This window comes from Phoenix dactylifera, chromosome 8 (genome assembly GCF_009389715.1).
Source record: "Phoenix dactylifera cultivar Barhee BC4 chromosome 8, palm_55x_up_171113_PBpolish2nd_filt_p, whole genome shotgun sequence".
Lineage (NCBI taxonomy): Eukaryota > Viridiplantae > Streptophyta > Magnoliopsida > Arecales > Arecaceae > Phoenix > Phoenix dactylifera.
The window spans coordinates 4,330,480-4,353,369 of NC_052399.1; the positions used below are offsets into that span (position 1 = coordinate 4,330,480).

The window sequence follows — 22,890 nt, forward strand, 5'->3', positions numbered from 1 at the left end:
AAGGGCGACGACAGTGAATATGTATTGCATTCATCAAAATATAGGAGCTAGCGTCAGACTATCACAAGCTTGGATATTATGCATCCATATAGCTAGATCGGTGAACACCTAACATGGCCCTGCCTAAGATAAAGCAGTGCACTCGTCAAACAACTCTTAACATGCGTACATAGAAGAGTTCGATCGAGGAAAGGATCGACATGCTTTAATGCCACATTGCTAGTTAATGGGTTCACATGCTCAACCAGCACGTCGAGGAAGGAAAAGGGGACGCCTACTTGCCGTGTGCGAGGGAGAGACAGGTGGGATCTTTTAATGCGGCACGGATGCGGCATGCACTCTCCCCCCCAACCCTGTACTCCTTAACCCCGAGCACGCCGAGACCTTTACAGTTTAGTCACCTCTCCCAGCCCTTTCCCAGCTCCCCAGCTCATGTGACCAAAACAGCCATCTTGGTAGACGAGGGCTCTTCTCCTGCCGAGCACCTTATTATCACTCTCGCATGCAAATACTATTTTGTGTTGAGTCATGGATATCGATCGCTCTATATTTTGAATTGCTGCAATGTTGATCTTGTATTTTCTACAATGCTCAAATAAGTTCAAAATCCATCCAATTCCAATTAAAATTTGCGGTGATTGCACATAATAATTAATGACTCATCTACACCTCTCGCTGCTGTTTTGATGCACGTAGAAAATGCAAGATTGATATGCAGTAATAATTCGAAATGCAGATGTAAGAGAGTATTCACTTTTAACCGCTACAATTCCAACATTTTTATATTGCACATGTTAAAATCACCGCTTGTCACATAAGCTTAAGCTTATAAGATGAGGTAGTATATTTTATATTTTCTTATACTTCTCCTCATATGGCCGGGTACGAACTTTTCTTTCTTTTTCTTTCTTTTTTTTTTTTTTTTTTTTTGCTAATGCGGGTGGATCATACCTTACGGGTACAGATACACCCAATAAAGTCAAAAAATAGGATACCTCGGAGTGCCAAAGGCAGCTCCCCATCTTCAGTTCACGAGGTGCCTCCGGAATGATGAGCTACATACGCAGCCACCCAATCCGCAGCACCATTAGCTTCCGTCGAACTTTTCTTTAATGGATGAGTCCAACATATGAATTTTTTTTAATAATGAAGTTAACGAGTGTGGAGACAGGGTTCGAACTCAATACCTCTTCTTTGATATCATGTTAAAATCACTACTTATTTCAAAAGCTTAAGCTTATAGGATAAAAATAGATTTATTTATATATTTTATATTTTTTTACAGCACTAAACACGCCAAGTAATCCCACAATTACAAAAGTGCCACCGATCCCCTTCAAACATGACGCTACACTGAGAAGCTACTGCTATTAAAGGGCGAGCCAGCGTTTTGAGACGTAAAAGCAACAAGCTAGCCATACAAGACCACAAGCCATGGCTGTTGCATAAGAGGAGCCGGAGAAGGCTCTTCCATATATCAACATACCAAAAAATATATCATGGCGACTAGCCGAGAGGAGTCCGACTACGACAGCAGCTGCTCTTCCTTCACGGTGCCGGACTCCCGCCGGAGCTTGGGGAGCTCGAGCTCCGTGTCGGTGCGCTCCTACCGCTGCTGCACAGCGCGGCACAAGCCCCACAAGGCCAACCAGGCCGAATGGGAGGCCATCCGGAGGGTCCAGGCCGCCGCGGGCCGCGTGGGGCTCGATCACTTCCGCCTCGTGCGCCGCCTCGGGAGCGGCGACCTCGGGAACGTGTATCTGTGCCAGCTCCGGGACCCCAAGTTCTCCGGGTGCCTCTACGCCATCAAAGTGGCGGACAAGGAGGCCCTCGCCTTCCGGAAGAAGCTCCAGAGGGCGGAGACCGAGAGGGATATCCTCCGAACGCTCGATCACCCCTTCCTCCCCACCTTGTATGCCGAGTTCGAGGCGGCGCACTACTCCTGCCTTGTCATGGAGTTCTGTCCCGGCGGTGATTTGCACGTCGTCCGACAACGTCAGCCGGGAAGGCGTTTCACCATCTCTTCTTCTAGGTATTTATATATATACGTATGCTCCGTTCCCTCTCCCTTTTCCTTCTATATAGATTTCATTATCTCTTCTGTGCTCTTCTGGATTCCACCTCATGATAAGAGGAAAAGCTAAATGAGTGTACTATACGTAGGTTTTATGCCGCGGAGACGCTGCTGGCTCTGGAGTACCTCCACATGATGGGGGTGGTGTACAGGGACCTGAAGCCGGAGAATGTGCTTGTTAGGGATGATGGCCACATCATGCTCTCCGACTTCGATCTCTCCTTACAATGTCATGTCGTCCCGAGGCTTCTGAGGCAGAGGCTCGACCCCAAGCCGGCCGAGAAGAAGGCCAGGGGCTCGAGCTCATCTTGCGTGCCGCCAATGCAGCCGGTGCTCTCTTGCTTCTACGGCGGGGCGGTCGAGAGCGAGAAGCAGAAGGCGAGGCCCGCAGCACCGGAGACGATCGCGAAGGAGGATGGTTTCGACCCCGAGCTCGTGGCCGAGCCGATCGCTGCCCGGTCCGCATCGTTTGTGGGCACGCACGAGTACCTCGCGCCGGAGGTGATCTCCGGCGCAGGCCACGGGGGCGCCGTGGATTGGTGGACCCTCGGGGTGTTCTTGTATGAGATGATGTACGGGAGGACGCCGTTTAAAGGCGAGGACAATGAGAAGACGCTCGTCAACATCATCAAGCAACCACTGACTTTTCCCAAGGTGGCGACGTGCGGTAAGGAGCTGGATGAGATACTAAGAGCTCAGGACCTCATAAGCAAGCTCTTGGTGAAGAACCCCAAGAGGAGGCTTGGGAGCTTGAAGGGCGCCGCGGAGATCAAGAGGCACGAGTTCTTCAAGGGAGTGAACTGGGCTCTCATTCGGTCCGTGAAGCCCCCTGAGGTCCCCAGAGATCTGAGGAGAACCAGGAGCAGAGCCCCCGTCCAAAAACTCAGCAAGAAAGAGAGGGACGAGCGTTACCACATCCCTCAACATTTTGATTACTTCTAAGCGCTCGTTTATTGTATGTACTTTAATAACCTGGTAGCAAGGCAAGTGATGATGTAAAGAACCGTGGTTATAGCTGTCCACTAATCCACTGATTTACTCCTAGAAGTAATTAATAGAGAGAAGATTATTTTCTTATTGTAATCACTAATTAATTGCATAATCTCACACACTCACATACAAAGACACGCACACACAACAAGCATACACAGGGCAAACTTTTCGCTTTTCGCTTTTGGCTGTGAAAAGAGCTAGCAGTCCCGGATGAATAAGACTGAACATACCAAAGTTATGTTGGTATCCTCATCCGCTTGTATCATGGATGACCCCAGAAAAAGTTTAAAGAGAAAGATGAACATTACAATTAGCATCATCCATGTCGAAGGCTTAATGCATGCTGTCGGGGACCCCACTAAAAGAGATGCTATTTGTTTGTTAAAAGTTGTTAGCTAGCTAGTTTTAGCAAAAGAAAAAAAGGAAAAGTTGTTAGCTAGCACGGACACGCGCGCAAGGAAAAGTTATGGATTGAATAAAACTAAATTTATAGTTCTGAAACTTAGAAAAGGCAAAGTGAAGGTTTAGTTACTTCGATGCAACTTCTCCTCCTACTATCACCCCCAAGAAAAAACTACTCTTTGGGAGGTGCCCAGGCACGAGAAGAGCAATGCTAGAAAGAAATGTTGGCAATGAATACAGCTGACAGTTTGCAGGAGGAATGACTATGAAATACATAAAACCAAGTGGTCATTATGATATCTGTGAAGACCCGAACTGAAGTCGGCAAGGAGTGCCGACTTCAGTTGGGTCATCGTGGTTTGTCCACGAAGACCACGCCGGCCGAACGGCCAGCGAGATCTCCGCACGCCCTTCCCCTCTCTCCCTCTCCCTCTCTCCCTCTCTCTCTCTCTCGCTCTTTCTCTTCTCTGAGAGCCCCAACCCTTGTTCCATTTCATTTTTCCTCCTCATTTTCCCCTTCTTCTAGAGACGGTCGCCGGAGCCGTAGGCGTCGCCGGAGCCGCCATCGCCGCCGGAGAAGCCACTCGTCGACCGCCGGAGGTGAGAAAGACTACACATTTACTGTTTTATGGATTTAAGAGGGGAAAGAATAAGGTTAGGTTAATCAATTTCATGCCCTGTTTCGGAAAGACATTTTTTTTTTTAGATCGACCGGCCGACGGTGGCCGGCCGGGGTCAATCCGGCCGAAATGGGTTCGGCCGGAGGTGGGTGACGGGGGGCCGGGCTTCCAGCCCTGGTCTCCCTCTCTTTCCTCCCTTTTTCTTCCTCTCTCTCTCTCTCCTTCTTCTCTCTTTCTTCCCGTTCGGTGCCGCCTGTGAAGGTGGGGTAGCCGACGGCGGCTGGCCGAGCACGCCGCCGAGGACCACGGTCGGCCGCCGAGGGCCGACCACCAGCCACCTTCTTCTTCTTCTTCTTCTTCTTCTTCTCCTTCTTCCTCTTCTTCTTCTTCCTCTTCTTCTTCTTCTTCCGCCGGCTGGGTGCTTTCCTTGCATCATTTTCTGTGCCCTGTTGGTGTCTCAAACCAGGCACAGATGAGCTTTGGGTGTTTCCTTTGCATCGAAATCCGTGCCTTAAGGGTGAACCAGACTTTGAACCGGGTTTAAATTGTGAACCGATTCCACCTATTCCATGAATGGGTTTTGTTATGGTCTGATCAGACCTGGTTTGGGTTGGGCTAGGGGTCTGTGTTGGGCTGAGTCGGGCCAAATTGGAACTGTGGGCTGGTTTGGGTTGGGCCCGAAATCTGATCCGGACCTGTTATCTGGTTTGGTTCAATTGGGCCTAATCTGTTTGGGCCACAATTGACTTGGGTTTAAAGGATCCTGATTTTAGGGTCTATGTTCGATCTTAGGGGCCCATTCTTAGATCCATGAACTTAGAAATTTAAGGGATTGGGAATAGTTTAAATTATGTTTCTTAGTTAATTAAATAATTAATGTTTGTGTTTTAATCAGGGGTTCGTGATATCAGTGGCAGAAATTTTTAAGCGAACCCAGGTAGGTAACCTTGCTTAAAGTATGATTTACATGTACTATGCATATGTGTGATTATTTCCAGCATATTGGTATGTTTTATATTCTTGGCATCATTAATATTTAGAAGCATGTTTTTGATCTGAAAATCTATTATGCATATATATTGGTTTTGAAAACTTATGTTTATATTAAGTTTGATTGTTGGAATTTGTGGATGTGATTTTGGAGACCGCGTGACTATTGTCTAGGATTCCCGCCAATGGGGTGGAAACGTTGGCCCTGTCGACTTGTATGAGGAGCTAGTTCCGGCACTATGGGGTGTTTTGGCTCTGCGGAGCATGCTCTGAGGAGCAGAGATTGGGGCACCCTGGGGTGCAGCACTGCGGTGCAGGGCTCCATTTGGAGCAGAGTGTTGACACTTCGGTGTGACCATGCCACTGGGTGATGTGGCCGTAGTCATGCGGTAGAGCTGTGGATTATGTTATGCGTGATATGATAGACTGAAATGGTATATATATATATATTACTTGAGTATCGGATTGGTTTGCGGATCATCACATTTATTGTGCACATGACCTGTAGTTACATTGCATATGCTTTAATACATGTTATCGTGACTTTATACATGTTGTTACCTACTGAGCTGTTGTAGCTCATACCTGTTTTTGACATAATTGCAGGAGATGATTGATGGGGGATTCGGGAGGAGAGGACTTATGACATTGGACATAGATAGATTTAAATTCATTTTGTCATAAGTAATTGATCTTGTAAATAAATGTTACCAACTTTATTTGAGACATTTGAAATTGAATTATTGATTTGATTATCATAAATGATAGATTTTTAGTATTGATATTGTGATCTGATGTTGTGACTTGAGTGTCTGATTATTCAGCCTTGCACGCCCGTGCGGTCCGCCGTGCGGGTGTGCGGCGTCTGGCGCGTCCCGGGCCTAAGTTCGGGTTCGGGGCGTGACAGATTTATTGGTATCAGAGCTTAGGTTTCAGATTCCTAGGGAGTGTGTTTGAAATAGTTAGACGGAGCTTAAGTTTAGGATCTTTAGGATTCGTCGGAAAGTTTGAGAGATGGGTAGACATTAGGCCATTAGACGAAGGTATTTATTTGCTTTTATTATTGATAAATTTGTGTTATTTTATCAGAATTTTGAAATGCTAAAATTAGAATGCAACCTAATTATGGTTGTTACCAAAGTGTGAATAAGCTACTATGAGAGTTTTCTTGGTGGAGCAATTTGTATTTCAAGTTATGATTAATTAGATTTTGACTAAATTAAGTGAAGGAATATTAATCATGAGATATTATCGTGCAATGTAATTATTTTGGAAGTTTAACTTGATATCAGGCACTGTGGATATTGCTTCTAGTTGAAGTTAATTATTTTGGTGGCAAATTAAGATTCATCTATAAAAAAAAAAAAATGTTTAAAGTTTGGACTAGAAAATATTTTTTGAAATCTGTATGTGGATCATGCATGGAACTCGTATATAGAAGGAAAATATACTTGGGGATGAGACTTAAGAATTTTTATTTGGCTCTACTTGAGACTTGAAACAATTAAGATTGATATTTTGATGGAAAGTCAATTAGTACGTCTTGAGAATATTAGAGTATTAAAATATTTTTGGGTTGGTCGAAGATAGGACCTCTTTGATTTGGAAAAGTTCTTGATGGTTTTTCTTGTTAATGAAAAATTTCGTTGGAAAGTATAGTGTTTTTGATTTTGATCAATATGGATATCATTGTGTTATTAGTAGATTCTTTTATCTGCAATATATATTAAAAAAAATATATAAATAGGAACTATTACTAAAGTGATGAAATAGTTAATGAGTTTGTGGTGTTTTGAATAGATTCTCTAAGTCTAGTAGTTTACAAGATCCCAAAATGTTTGCAGTACTGCAAATAAAAATATTTTACTTATTTGAGGAGTTGATCTCAATGTAAAATCATAGAGCTTATATCTGGGTGAAAATTTTCTTTGTAAATCTTTAAACTAGATTATTAGATTCTTGTGAATTAAATATTTATAAATCAAGGCCATGAGTTGATTATGGATTTTGTCTCACCATATGAGAAATGCAAGTGGGATTTCATGAGAGGCCCAAACAAGTTTAGCCTAAAAGAAAAGATTCGGGATGATTGAGTAAGCTCATGAGTAAGTTAATCTAGAATCTTTTAATCGAAGCTTAGAATAAATATCAACTTGTATAATGGAATTGTTAAGGAAAACTAGAATTGGCTTAGTTCAAATTTGGATCTAGAATATGATTACTTGATTATATGATGGTACAAATATGACAACTATCTCAAGGGTTAATCATGACCTAGTTCTACTTGGAAATTTGAAATTTGGAGTTTCTTAGTCTTAATGCAAAGTGATACTTTAGTTAGAAATCATTGTGACTTTAGAGAATTAAATGAATTAAATCAAAGTGTGCAGCGGAAGTCTGGTGGTTTGACTTATTTTGAAACTGGTTAAGATCATTAATATTTGATCTAAAAGGCATTATGATGAAATACTTGAGTTAGTTTCAGGAGAATGTTGTTGATTCTATGGATGATCTAAAGGTAGCTATGTAATTTTCACTAGTGGATCTTCTATTGTTGACAACTTTTGGGAGAATCTTGGGCATGTTAAATTTAGCATTTACGATTGATGATTCCTTGGTTGGTCTTAGACTTGGAATGTTTTAACATGGATCTCTTATTTGTTGGAATGATGTGGGAGAAAGAAGAGAAGAAAAGAAAAAAAAATGATTATAGAATATTAAGAGCATTTGATACTAAAGATTTCTTCTATTTCTGTCAAGCCAATTATGATCTCTGTGTAGAATCAAGAGAAATTAATTTCTTGGGATATAATTATGGCATTTTTATCTAAGGTTGGAAGTTTGGAATTCTTTTGAAGGAGATCAAAAGAACTTACTACGTGTGGTAAATATAAAGGACCAAGTCTTGAGGAGGCGCACAATTCCTTATGTCAAGGTCCAGTGGAACAATCATAGTGAGAGAGAAGCCACCTGGGAGCTGGAGGAGGAGATGAGAGAGAAGTATCCAGCCTTGTTCTCGGATTGAGGTATGTTTTTAATTTCGAGGACGAAATTTCTTTTTAGTTGGTTAGAGTGTGAAGACCCGAACTGAAGTCGGCAAGGAGTGCCGACTTCAGTTGGGTCATCGTGGTTTGCCCACGAAGACCACGCCGGCCGAACGGCCAGCGAGATCTCCGCACGCCCTTCCCCTCTCTCCCTCTCCCTCTCTCCCTCTCTCTCTCTCGCTCTTTCTCTTCTCTGAGAGCCCCAACCCTTGTTCCATTTCATTTTTCCTCCTCATTTTCCCCTTCTTCTAGAGACGGTCGCCGGAGCCGTAGGCGTCGCCGGAGCCGCCATCGCCGCCGGAGAAGCCACTCGTCGACCGCCGGAGGTGAGAAAGACTACACATTTACTGTTTTATGGATTTAAGAGGGGAAAGAATAAGGTTAGGTTAATCAATTTCATGCCCTGTTTCGGAAAGACATTTTTTTTTTTAGATCGACCGGCCGACGGTGGCCGGCCGGGGTCAATCCGGCCGAAATGGGTTCGGCCGGAGGTGGGTGACGGGGGGCCGGGCTTCCAGCCCTGGTCTCCCTCTCTTTCCTCCCTTTTTCTTCCTCTCTCTCTCTCCTTCTTCTCTCTTTCTTCCCGTTCGGTGCCGCCTGTGAAGGTGGGGTAGCCGACGGCGGCTGGCCGAGCACGCCGCCGAGGACCACGGTCGGCCGCCGAGGGCCGACCACCAGCCACCTTCTTCTTCTTCTTCTTCTTCTTCTTCTTCTCCTTCTTCCTCTTCTTCTTCTTCCTCTTCTTCTTCTTCTTCCGCCGGCTGGGTGCTTTCCTTGCATCATTTTCTGTGCCCTGTTGGTGTCTCAAACCAGGCACAGATGAGCTTTGGGTGTTTCCTTTGCATCGAAATCCGTGCCTTAAGGGTGAACCAGACTTTGAACCGGGTTTAAATTGTGAACCGATTCCACCTATTCCATGAATGGGTTTTGTTATGGTCTGATCAGACCTGGTTTGGGTTGGGCTAGGGGTCTGTGTTGGGCTGAGTCGGGCCAAATTGGAACTGTGGGCTGGTTTGGGTTGGGCCCGAAATCTGATCCGGACCTGTTATCTGGTTTGGTTCAATTGGGCCTAATCTGTTTGGGCCACAATTGACTTGGGTTTAAAGGATCCTGATTTTAGGGTCTATGTTCGATCTTAGGGGCCCATTCTTAGATCCATGAACTTAGAAATTTAAGGGATTGGGAATAGTTTAAATTATGTTTCTTAGTTAATTAAATAATTAATGTTTGTGTTTTAATCAGGGGTTCGTGATATCAGTGGCAGGAATTTTTAAGCGAACCCAGGTAGGTAACCTTGCTTAAAGTATGATTTACATGTACTATGCATATGTGTGATTATTTCCAGCATATTGGTATGTTTTATATTCTTGGCATCATTAATATTTAGAAGCATGTTTTTGATCTGAAAATCTATTATGCATATATATTGGTTTTGAAAACTTATGTTTATATTAAGTTTGATTGTTGGAATTTGTGGATGTGATTTTGGAGACCGCGTGACTATTGTCTAGGATTCCCGCCAATGGGGTGGAAACGTTGGCCCTGTCGACTTGTATGAGGAGCTAGTTCCGGCACTATGGGGTGTTTTGGCTCTGCGGAGCATGCTCTGAGGAGCAGAGATTGGGGCACCCTGGGGTGCAGCACTGCGGTGCAGGGCTCCATTTGGAGCAGAGTGTTGACACTTCGGTGTGACCATGCCACTGGGTGATGTGGCCGTAGTCATGCGGTAGAGCTGTGGATTATGTTATGCGTGATATGATAGACTGAAATGGTATATATATATATATTACTTGAGTATCGGATTGGTTTGCGGATCATCACATTTATTGTGCACATGACCTGTAGTTACATTGCATATGCTTTAATACATGTTATCGTGACTTTATACATGTTGTTACCTACTGAGCTGTTGTAGCTCATACCTGTTTTTGACATAATTGCAGGAGATGATTGATGGGGGATTCGGGAGGAGAGGACTTATGACATTGGACATAGATAGATTTAAATTCATTTTGTCATAAGTAATTGATCTTGTAAATAAATGTTACCAACTTTATTTGAGACATTTGAAATTGAATTATTGATTTGATTATCATAAATGATAGATTTTTAGTATTGATATTGTGATCTGATGTTGTGACTTGAGTGTCTGATTATTCAGCCTTGCACGCCCGTGCGGTCCGCCGTGCGGGTGTGCGGCGTCTGGCGCGTCCCGGGCCTAAGTTCGGGTTCGGGGCGTGACAATATCACTTTGTAGTAGCATGAGAAAGTTAATATGATTTTTTTTTTCATTAAAAAAAAAGTAGTTCTGAAAATAACTAGGCTTATTCCTAGCTAAACTTAGCTTTAGTCACGAGATATTCCTGATGTTGCTAATGCAGAATGTATGGTAGAAACTGTGTAAAGCCCATGCATATATGGCGGATATTCGAAGGAGGGTAAAGCTATGATGATGCATGGTTATGAAGAGAACAAGATTAGATGACTGTGGATTAGTTTTGAGGTAGAGGACGAAGTTGAGTGGATGATTATAGCCTCATTAAATGGCTGGAGAATCAATTATATTTGAGAGTCTTAATTGATTGTGCCCTCAAAGAAGGCTTTTTGGTAATCTTTAGGTCCTCTCTTGCTATAGAAGGCTATATCTAATAAATTAAAAAGGTGGAAGTTCAAGTTTGTTGCTTAGTGGAAACTTTATTCCTATGGCGGGCCCTAGTGTAATACATGATAGATCTTGCGATTTATGTGCATTTTCATGATCACTTTTCTTAGTGGAAACTTTACTTTTTGTTGTGCCCTTTGTAATGCTGGCCTTGACTCCATTGATCATCTAGTGATCCGCTGCCCCTTCTCTGCATATATTTGGAGGATTCTACAATCTCTTCGCAAGATTAACAAACCTCCTGCAGCTTCTTTCAGGCGGTTCTGACATGCGGCTTTGTGGCATCAATCTTTGAATCATCTGCAGCCTTCATTCGATCTTCTTACAGCAGCTACATCGTGGTCACTGTAGCAAGAAAGAAGCCTTCATATACCCTCCAAGAAATCCAGCATCCCGATGGCTGTGTTGAAAAAGGCTCCTTCATGTCATCCTATCAAAATTGCAGCAGGCTTATTTCTCTCCAATTAATGTGCCTATCCAGCAATCTTCGTTTTGTTACTCTTCCGTTTTGTTCCTCTAGGGCCTTCTCTCGCTCGGATGCGCTTCCCTTTATTTCATTTAAAAAAAACTGAAAATGGATTAATTTATGTTATTACCCCAAAGCTTCCATCTGACTAAGATTTCCATTTGGTTTATTCTCAAAAAGATTTCCATCAAAATGAATTGCTGAAGATTCAGGATGCCTGAGGACTCTTTGGAACTTGCTGCTTTCCGAATTTTTTTTAGATGTATTCACGTCCTAGCAAAAACAATAAAAAATAAAATCAGAATGCCTCGCATCCTATGGCTAATGGGTCTACAAACTTTGCTTCCAGAATATCATGATGCCCATATTATATCTGTTGCTAAGATCAAAAATAGGTCATTGTAGTTGTGATGGTAGAGGAGTAAAAGTATGTCTATGAATAGAAATAGAAATAGAAATAATAACAGTAATAGTAGTAGTAATATAATAATAATTGAAAGAATTTAAATAGTTGGAGGGAGGAGTGGCATGATAAGGTGGTGGTGGGGGTTGCAGAAGCCCATGATGGGTGGAAGCGAAGCGAAGACCCGGGCGGAGGGTGAAGGCAGGTAATGATGGTGGAGGAGGGAGGCTTGATGTCCCGGGTCCGGGTCTGCAGCTCTCGATGACGCGCTCAGGCACGCGTGTTTTGTCCAAATTCCCCAGCTACCTCTCGTGCGCGCGGCGACCCAATATCAGCTGCAATATACGATGCAAGCACGGAAGTTCGTATCTCCGAGTTGGAAGAACCCCATCCCCAGCTACCAGACCCTGCACTTTAGTGTACGACGATGACTGATTGGATTCAATGCGAGCTAAACTTCACGGTACATGAATGAATGAATACATTTGACAATGCAATACGGATTTGTGGTGCAGAGTGGGAGAGATGTTTATGTCGCAATTATACAAATGCTAACCAAAATTATAAACCATTATGGCAGTGTTTATCTTATTTTGGATTTTTCTGATATCCCATGCGCCGCTCCCCGCAAACCATATTATGTTATGGATTTTATGTTTCGAACTTAATCACTCCAGAAAAATCAGATACCCACTGAATCATATAAGATCTAATACTGCTCAGCAAATAAAATCCATATATATATATATATATATATATATATATATATATATATATATATATATATACACTTGAAGCAATGTTGTTAGAATCAGACCGAATCTGCTCGTTCAATTGGTTGAACTAGAAACTGGTCAGCTAACTGATCTGGTATATACCCTTGAAATTGAATCGATCAAAAACTAATCAGAATCGGATGAACCGTCCAAACAAGATAATCCGTTTGAACCGAACAAATTATAGAAATTTAATATCTAGATTGAAATTTTGGACTTAAATATTTAATCTAAGAAGTTGAATTATTATTTTACTACCTCAAACCCAAAGGCCCGAGGCTTCTAAACTAATAAATAAATAGAACTTAAAAATAATAATAAAAATGTTTACATTTTTTATTTTTATAAAATTTAACTAATAAATTTTTGAATTATGATATCATGCTGATGTCAACATTCTATTAATCAAGAGCAAGCGAGTAAAAAGGTTCAACATCCCGTTTCGATTTTTAAAACATGGACTAATGGCGATTCCTTATGAATATCAAATCCCTCGAGTCTTGAAAGCTCTCCAGTATTTCCTACCTTTGATGGGTAGACCGCGGTCAACCTTCCGCCTCTTAAAATCTCCTGTAATTTTGTCTTATTTGGAACCACCCTGTTTTTATATAACCATACGACTATTCTCATTAAAAAGCCATGACCCCGTTTTTGATAAATGGGAAACTTATTTCTTAAGTTGCAACTTCTTTCCATATATTTCTAGATTGGTTTTAGATAATGTAAATTTGAAGTTGAATGGAATTCAAGAAGGAAACAAGATGCAATTTGCATAAATTAAGATATCAAACTATATATAAAGAGAAAAACAGAGAAAATATTACTAACCAGAAGAGGCTTAGGAAGATTGATTTATTTTATGAATTATCTAATTTATTATTTTTTGTATTATTTTTAAATTAAAGATTGCAAAGGCCTTTTTTTTTTACCCCATTCATTGATTCCGTAAAGGACGTGACATGTAAATGGATTGCATATATGCTGTGCTGCGTCGTTACTATAGAAAAATCTGTCTAGAATCATTTTTTTAATTTATGTAGTATTTTTTTTGCATACTTAATTTTTTTTATAATTTTAAAAAAGAGAATATTATATGTGTGTGTATGTATATGAGTTGGACTACAGATTCTACGTTAACTCCTTGAGAAGGAGGTTAATAATTCAAAATTAATAATAAATTATCTAAATTTAAAATCCAAACCATTGAACATAATTTACGCTATTGAGAAATACCTAGAAAACTAAATTGATGTATTTTGGATAACTCTAACATAATTATCAAATAGATGTTATGTAATCATCAAAATCTAGCAAGATTAAATTCAATCATATTTTAAGAAGTGTGGATCAAGATTCATGAAGTAGATTTTCAATGCATATACTCTATCACATATTTTACCATACTAGTATAATGATAACATTTACTTTGTAGACTAACTTGATTCTAAATTAGAGATCATCAAAATATTTGATTTTTTTATTTCTAAATATTTTTTATAGTATCAATTATATTTGATATTTCAGATTTTTAATTTAAATGGCTAATACTTGATTTTAGAATTATCAACTTTATTTTCAAGGAATTATGTGGTGGATGTTCATGAACTACTTTGTGTGCTGTATGATGACATTGACACTTATAATAATCTAGAATGTCATCCAAAATGACTAGCCAGAAGATATTATTTAAGTTCTTTGATTTTGTATAAGTACTTATAGATCTATCCAGTAAATAGCTGATGTAGGACTAAACATATACTCGCACGGATCCTCACAACACTATCCTTTTATAACGTATATCACGAAATAAACAAAATACTTTTTAAGGAATTAGCCAAAATAAACATCTATCTCTATAATTTTTAGATATTGTAGCATAAATTTTGTGGTGGATGTCCACGAACTACTTGGTGTGCTGCATGATGACATGGAAAAATCTAATTCATACTGGCTGGAAATTGGGGTAATTTTTTTTTCCTAAAATACCCTTATGCTTTTAGTTAGAATGGGATAAGATCTTTCCCTTTATTGAGGGTATAATACATATTGTACATAATTTTTTCAGAAAAGCAGATTCTAAATGAAACACAAGCTATTCTAAAATGTATCATTTTTCTATAATCAACCAAACATGTAAAGATAACTAAAAAGGAATAGTGGAAGCATCTGTCGACATGGGAGCCAACCCATTGGAAGCTAACCCGGCTAACCCATTCAAACTGATCGGACCTAAAAACCAATTAATAGCGGCGAGCGATCCCAACTTGAAACAGTCATAGCAGGCAATTCGAACTTGGCACATGAAAGCCTTGGCTAAGATTAAGTTTCCTACTTCAAACCTGGTGAGATTAAACTGTAAGGGAAGGAGCTCAGGAGACTAGTGGATGATTAGTCTGCTATCATGGCTCATAATTGTCTAAATCTTGCCAAAGAAATGATGCAAAGTATCTTAAAAGGAAGAGCAACAATCCGTGGCAATGATGTAGCTCTCTTGCATTGATTTGTTCCGAGCTCTCCAATTGATGTTTCCAATCATCCCCGCCCTTTGAGGGGAGTGAATGATGGAGGAGGATGGAGCCCTTGGCATCATGATACATGAAGCCAACATCTTAGATGATTACATGAGGTGGGTGGCACATAGGAGATAACTTTTTTCCTTCTTGGCTCTCGCATGAATTCAGGTCCATGATTGATGGAAATATGCATGCAAAGTTACTGATGGACCAGCTGAATCATAAAAGACTATGACTATTATACTGTTCTCTCCAATAAAAAATGGTCAAGCTCTGGGTCGATGGGACCTTCTCAAGATATTAGCCCATTAGACACTCAGAATATAACATTGCCGTGGTGTATGTCTACTCGGACATGTAATTCGTATGCTACGCAATCAGGATATCTGTTATTGTCTGCGGCAGTTGTGCAGACTTTATGTTTGCAAACGATGCACATAGACAAAATGACCATGGTTGCCAACAGTTATTAGCTTGGTTGGCACCTCTCATTTATGGGTTTGCCCTTGGAGGAGCTTCAGATTTTAAATTTTGGGTATCGCTCATTAAAGGACAGTGGTTAAACATGTTTCTCACCTCCTTCAATTTGGATAAAAAAAAGGTTAAATATTATGGAGTTATTGCATAATCCGCCAATCTCGGTAACGGACGTCGACTCTATCTTTTATATAAGAAAAATTGGAAGATCCTCAAGTAAGCCATTCTCTTAATTTCTCTATTTTTTTTGAAACTCTTTCCCTCTCTTCCACTGTTTTTCTAGAATTTGACCATGTTTGGCAGAGCTGTTGGCAAGAGAGATTTTGGAAGTAGAGCTTTTATAAAAAGCGGTTTGCTGTTTGGTAACTATATTTTTAAAGTGCTGTGTCATTTTAACATGTATTTGGTAAACAAACTGAGAAAGAACTTTTGGTATGACAAAATGACCATAAAGGACATTGCATAGTATTATATAACCGAGCATAAAAAATATAATATGTATTAATACATAAATACAACAAGGGTATGTTGGCTCTTCTTAGACATTTGTTCTTCTTACAATGCAATAACAAAAACATGAAACATTTTGTCAATCATAATTCATGATTTCATCTATAATCATAAAGCACCTTGTAAAGCATATCTAAATATGTACAATTTACGCACATATATAACTTGCTTTGTCGTTTTCGTTTGAACTCTTTTTTAATATATGGACCCCTAGAATCCTATATATTTATATATTAGTTATATTACTCCTTGTGGGTGAACCAAGAATCTACACCTATAAATAAGATGCTATTAGCCTCGAATGACACATGCAAATATATAAGATTCTAGGGGTGGTGATTAGAACATCTTCTTAAATGATAGTGTTATGCATAAGCATTTTATTGTTTAGAAAATAAATAAAAAAAGGTATGGAAAAGAAAATATGGTTTTGTAAAAAGCTAGTAGAAAAAGGATGATTGGCAGAGCCACGGCAAAGGTAAAGTGAAGACATATAAATATGGCCCCCTAGTTCTCCTAATTGAGCATATGTTATCTTTAAATATATAGAGGGCTTATATGCATCATGAATGCAATTAATTAATTTTGACCATTCATGCACAATTATGAGGGAATGCAAAAATCTCTTGTAAAAATTTAAAATAAATAGAATTGCTTGATAGGATTTGCTAGTTTGTATTCAGTGAACAATCAATAGCAAGTGAAGTAATCAGTACAATGTGTTAGCAACATTGTTTAATTCACGAAACACATGTTACATGTCAATAGCTGTATGACTATGGTTAATAACCAAGCCCTAATTTTTTCTTAATCAAGTATGACAACAAACAAAAGTTAGCAATGCAATCCACGCATAAAAGGAAACAAATAATATCTTGATTCGACATGTATATTGATTGTTTTCTAATAATTAAATACCTTTTCCAATAAATACTATAGAGCCGCCAAAGTAGAGCATGGTCATATCCTCTCTCTGAAACAAAGAGAGAACTCTCTCTGTCTCTATGTTACAGAGAGAGTTCAGAGAGAGAACTCTCTTTGTAAAAGAGAGAGATCCTCTCTCTGAAATAGAGAGAGAACCTCCGATCTCGCAGTCCACCGTGGACCGCGAGATCAATCGGGGATGGAGATGGTGGACCGCAATATCGTGATCCACGCTTGAGCTTGGACCGTGATGCCGTGGTCCATATCATTCTGATGCGCAGACTGCAACATCACAGTCCACGCTCAAAGGAGGACCGCGTTGTTGCGGCCCCAGCTTGAGCCTGGACCATGATGTTGCAGTCCCCACTTGAGCCTGGACTGCGATGCTGCGTTCCATGCTCAGAGGAGGACCTCAGCGTGGACCGTGATGTTGATGGAAAAGAATCGATCAGAAGGAATGGAGAAGAATTTTTTTTTTTTTTTCTAAAAGAGGATTCAAAAGGATGCGTATAAAAATAGAAAAAAAAATCTTTTCTGCATGGGAAGGAATCTGTTCTGCGGCTAGGGTTTCTTGTTGGGACACATACAGAATTTCAGGATGTTAAAGGGACATTTTGTGTAATTGTTATATTTTATCACGGATATTTTGGTAAAAAAAATAGCTTTCCGACGGGGCCTAAAAGTGTTTTTTTGGAAAACTCCAAAATAGAGCTTATTTCAAAAAGCTGTTTTTTTAGCTTTATGGAAAAGCTAAAATAACTTTTCAAAATTTTTACCAAATATCTCTATTTCATCTAAAAGTGTTTTTGGATCTAAAAGCTCCCTCAAACAGGGGTTTTGACTGATTTGAACATCGGAGGGTCTCATGCCTGAAAAATCTATGGTAAAATTTTTTTGATTTCAAGTCGGTTCAACATTCTGGGAGATCAGTCAGCCACATCACCGGCCTCTCCATATATTAGCACACGACATTCCTTCTCGAAGCTTAGCAGACCTCACCTTCACCTCGGATTCTAGCGGCAACAATTCAAACAATGCATCTCAAAGTCCTCGATGTATTACTGCTGTCTCAGCATTCAGGATAAATAGAGGAATATGAGACAACATGCTTCCTCGCATAGCCTGGAGGGATATTTATCCTTCAGAAAACTGTCTTACTATTTATTTTTTCAATACATCCAATGTCAATATGTAGCTTGTCAGTCCACACATCATAACTTAGTCCACTAGCTGCTGAATCTGCTGATCAATCGGCATTTTGAATAGATAATCACATTGATGATGTAACAAGCCATGCAACAACACTATATACTTTATCTGCTTCACTTCAAGGCTTTAAGTAATGGGCATAAACCCATGATGGAACTGATACACGCATACATAATTGTATGTCTCTCTTGTTTTCCTTTTCTACATTTTTCGAGTTATGTATTGAATATTTTTTTCTATCTTTCCTTGCATCATGGGGTACTCTCCACCTAACAATATTACAGTGGCCTAGGCTTGTGCATTATTTTCTGAAACGAGCAAATCCATGGTTCTTCATCCATTTCCAGTTTGTCACAGCCTACGTAGCGTGGTTAATTATATCGACGGCATTGGCGAAGGCTCGTATTTCTGTTACCCTGGGCTCGGACGATAAGGCAATAGGAGATATTGGGCTTGGGATCATGGCCCATTCAACGTTAGCCCAGGTAAGGCCCTACGCGGAGGATCTGATGCTCACGTAAGGCTTCATGCACAAGCGAGGCGGACCCAATTAAGATGCTTTCAGGTCGGGCTTGAACCTAGAGTAGTCGTTTCCGGGCCCAATCCTAGCCTCGAGATAATAGTTCTAGTACCGGCCGAACCACTTACCCCGTGGCCGCCAATTTTGGATGGGGATCCTCTCCAGTCCCGGCTTGGGCTGCATAGGGTCCATCTTGCAATCCTGGCTATTCATGATGTACGAGACAGTCCTGATTGAATGGGGCCATCAGTATACTAACCCATATGCCATGATGGGCCTCATTAAATGATTGTTGTTGTTCCAAAAATGAAAGCGTGTGATTGCATGATGTTACTGCCGGTCTCTGGATTGATGACATGGGCTGCCTCAAAGAATCTGCAAGATTGCTGGGAGTTTAGAGGACTCAGCCGGATTGGCTTTGTTCGGGCCTCCGATGCTTTAGTCGGAGAAGATTTTTATGTAGGAATGAAAGAAATCATCTTTTTTGTAGGGGCTCATGGCCTATGTATAGCCGTGGGATTCTAAATTTTAAAGTTTGAAGTCGCGCTATAACCATCTAGGATTGCAGTGTAACCATCCAAAGATTCAACTTAACTATTGGAGGTTATTATTTACCTAAATATTCACCTAGAGTACAAGCTACAAGCTATGAGCAAGATGAAAGCCTCTTATTTGGGGTTTCCATAGCCTGATTTATATAGAGAGGAGGGCGAGAGTCTGCGCGCACCACATGTCGCTCAGCCATTGGTCGGCCAAGTTAGTAGTTAAAATTCTATTGGATGTTGAATTCGAACCATATCACTTACCCTCGTTCTGAGTTTGAGCCATTCTACTCAGCTCGGGTGAAAGAAGTAGCTAAGTTGTCCAGTTGGTGAACCAATTGGACTTGGGTCAGACTATCTGGTTCGACCGAAAAGTTCTGGAAGCAGCATTAAGTATTTGGTGGAGTTTCTATAGCGTCAATTCGTCTTCCCGAGGCAAGCTAAGCTCTAGCAAAAAGTCAATAACACCGTACCGCCCTTTTGATTTGATGTTAAGGATAGATTCGAGGGATATCTTGGGACTAAATGCTCAAGTAATGCATGGCAACTCATTAGACCAAGTAGTTGATCAAAGATTTGGATCCGAGCCATTCAGAGCTCTATATAAGTGGTGAACCCTCAATATTTTCACCTCATTCGAAGAGATCTAGGCTTCCCTTCAGATCGCTCTCAGCTCGGTCAAGGCTCATTCAGACTCAGGTCTTCTTTAGCCTGAAGTTCTCGCCATCCTTTAGGTCTGTTGGCGTTTCTCTTTCTTTGGTCTCTCTCTTTTTTTTTTCTTTTGTCTTTTTTTTCTTTTTAGCCGTGTGGGTCAAGATGAGTGAAATACTCATGAGTTGGTTGTCCAGCTCGCCTTCTTCACTAGATCAAATTTTGGCAACAGTATCGATATCCTACCATTGGATTTTGATTGGTAATATTAACAAGTAACCATATATATTCTTCGAAAATCTAAGAAAAAGGCTGGCTTTGTGAAAATATGAAAATAATGATTTTTAAAAAATAAATATATAATAGAGCGTGTAAATGGCCCCAGCAGCTAGCGCACTACCACAGGGAAACCCACGGTTTTGCTTCAACCTTCGTGCGGTGGTTCCCAAACCGTCGGCGGAGGGATGCACTGGGAAAGCCAGAAAGCCCATTTCCCGTGGGGTTTGGAAAGCAGAATAAAAGATAGATAGGCCTTCTCTCAACAATGTTTTAGGACATTGTTCCATACATACCATCTAAGGCAGCCCTTAGTTCCACGAACAAGCAGCTGATGCCAGCGAGGACCACGGATTTTTCTTTTTTCGACCATAGATTCTTCGCAACCCACAAACTTATCCCATGAATATCGTACTCCTCGAGCAACCCGTTTGTTTCATTAATCTGTTAAAAGATATTAAATTTTTTGCTTTAGAAAGTATTCTCTTTTGTGGTAACAGTTCGAAAAATGTTTTAAAGGGTGCTTATGAACAACATGATAATATTACTAATAATTTAGTATGATTCGGTGCCCTCCACCTTTTAAAACAATATTTTTTCTATTACACATAGATCATGGGCCAGAACAACTCTAATATCATTGGTCCCAACTCACAACTTCATTTAAAAAAAAAAGTAGTCAGAAGTTATTATTTAAGTTTTTTTTGATCCTACATAAATATTCAAGATAATGGCTGCAGGTTCTCACATACTCTCTCTCTCTCTCTCTCTCCATCTCGCACAATTCTTAAAGCATCATTTCAATAATTTTGAATAAAAAAATATTATAAATTTGAGATTTAATATGCATTAATCGTACTACAGACTGTATCTGTGTGCTTCCAGGCCACGGATTCCCCCAGCCAGCATGATGTACGAGAATATAAAACAGGCGCAGTTTAGGAGCTCTTTTGGCAGTTCCACCAGCCTCCATGGCCACAATAATTCCACCAACTCGAGGGCTGGGAGGGGTAAAACAGGCGACCACCCACGTATTTCAGCCAAAAACAATCAACCGCTGCTGCTCACCCAAATCCTTGTAAATGCAGACAACCTTCACATCTAAACCTCATGAAGAAAAATCTTCCAAGGCCTCTTCCACTCACAGTCTCCTCTGTTCTCCAAATCCCTTCAGCTCCTCTCGGTTACAGTCATGAAGATGGGTCCTGTCACACTCTCCTCCTTGGATCAAAAGCTTGCAATGGCAAAGAGATGCTCCCATGGTACTCTTATCTACTTCCTCGTGCCTTTCAATATGATCTCCCTCTCTCTTCTCTCTCTCTCTCTCTCTCTCTCTGTGTGTGTGTGTGGATGAACGGTGCAAGTTATTTAGCAGCATGTTCTACTGCTACTAGATTTGAGTGAACAATGATGGTCTATTTGGAATTTGGCAGAGGGAGTCGTTGCAGGAGCGAAGGCAGCCATTGTTGCAAGCGCTGCAGCTGCCATCCCCACTGTAAGCATTCTCTTCCTTTTCTCTAATTTGTCGAGACTCATTCTAAATTGCTTCCATATCATTTAACTGACTATGTCGCAAACTGGACTCAGTTGGCCAGCGTCAGAATGCTGCCGTGGGCAAGATCCAACCTGAACCACACAGCTCAAGCTCTCATAATCTCAACAGGTTTTTGTCATACTTAAATCTCAAACGAACTTTGTTTGTATTTTGTTACTAACTTTCGACTTAATTAACATGTTTGTGCGTGCATCACTGCAGTTGCTGGTGCTGCCTACTTCATAGTTGCAGACAAGACGGTGTTGGCATCGGCCAGGAAGAACTCCTTCAAGGATGCTCATCACCAATCCGGCAAAAAGCTTGGTTCCTGATCAAAAATGTAACTTGCTCTGATAATCTTGTTCTAAAAGAGCAAAGATGTATTGCACGTCTAATAACGGCTAATAAGGACGAGATAATGGTTTGGCGAGATCGCTCCAATTATTCTTGTGAAATCTAATTACTGATATAACAATCGATCCCATTTAATTCATGGAAAACCATCACGAGGGCTATGAATGGATGGACTTCGATGCATGCGACTGTCGATAACTTGTACCGCGCACAAGCATAAGAAAATTCACAAGCGTTTCATTTATACTATATAAATGAACAATGAGAGACCTCATCAGATATGACAGAACTAGTAGAAATGTAGAATAGGTCTCTACTGGGTGAAAGTATATGCTCCTACCTTCATGTGAGGCTTATATACAGACTTTACGCCGGCTAAGGAAGGAAAAAGACATTGTAGCGATAACACAGTATGCGATACATAGAGGCATCTTCAACATCACCTTGTCCATCTCTATTGCAGATGAGTCAAAGTATGCAGATGTGGCTTCTTTCAAGTTACTTATAGTTATCGAAAAATGGATAGTGTCGCTGATTAAGTGACCTTCTTTGCGATACGTCATTCTAAAGAGTTTTTCTAGGTGAATCAAGCGGAGGTTTCTTACTTCCTTCACTAGCTTCTTTTTTCTGATTTTATTGATTGTACTTATGCACATATCATATGAGGCGCCAGTGCGCCAAAAAAATTAAAAAAAATGGCAGTTTTCTTGCTGCTTGTTTCCTGTTTTTTTGGATTTGGTGCAGTTTTGCTGTTCGGTTATTAGGCTGTTTTCGACAACAAATTACATGTACATATATAATCAAAAAGGAAAAAGATGGCAACTATCATAGTAAAGTTATTTATTTAGTACTATTTTAGTCAATGAATAATAGCCATGAGTTGACGGTTGGATTGATCCTTAGATAAACTATTTCTTTCTTCCAAAATTCAAATTTTTTACCAATTGTCC

General features: G+C 40.5%; 2 protein-coding genes across 2 annotated transcripts; both read left to right on the top strand.

The window, feature by feature from the left end:
• Positions 1 to 1,295: 1,295 nt before the first annotated feature.
• On the top strand, positions 1,296 to 3,133 carry LOC103708779 (protein kinase PINOID 2-like). Its single transcript, XM_008793855.4, has 2 exons — positions 1,296 to 2,032; positions 2,164 to 3,133. Exons 1-2 carry the CDS (start codon positions 1,500 to 1,502, stop codon positions 3,014 to 3,016), a joined length of 1,386 nt encoding a protein of 461 aa, XP_008792077.2. The 5' UTR covers positions 1,296 to 1,499; the 3' UTR covers positions 3,017 to 3,133.
• Positions 3,134 to 21,020: 17,887 nt separating this feature from the next.
• Positions 21,021 to 22,027, top strand: LOC103708777 (early nodulin-93-like). The gene is made up of 4 exons (XM_008793853.4): positions 21,021 to 21,314; positions 21,486 to 21,547; positions 21,640 to 21,715; positions 21,809 to 22,027. Exons 1-4 carry the CDS (start codon positions 21,245 to 21,247, stop codon positions 21,916 to 21,918), a joined length of 318 nt encoding a protein of 105 aa, XP_008792075.2. The 5' UTR covers positions 21,021 to 21,244; the 3' UTR covers positions 21,919 to 22,027.
• The last annotated feature ends 863 nt before the right edge of the window (positions 22,028 to 22,890 follow it).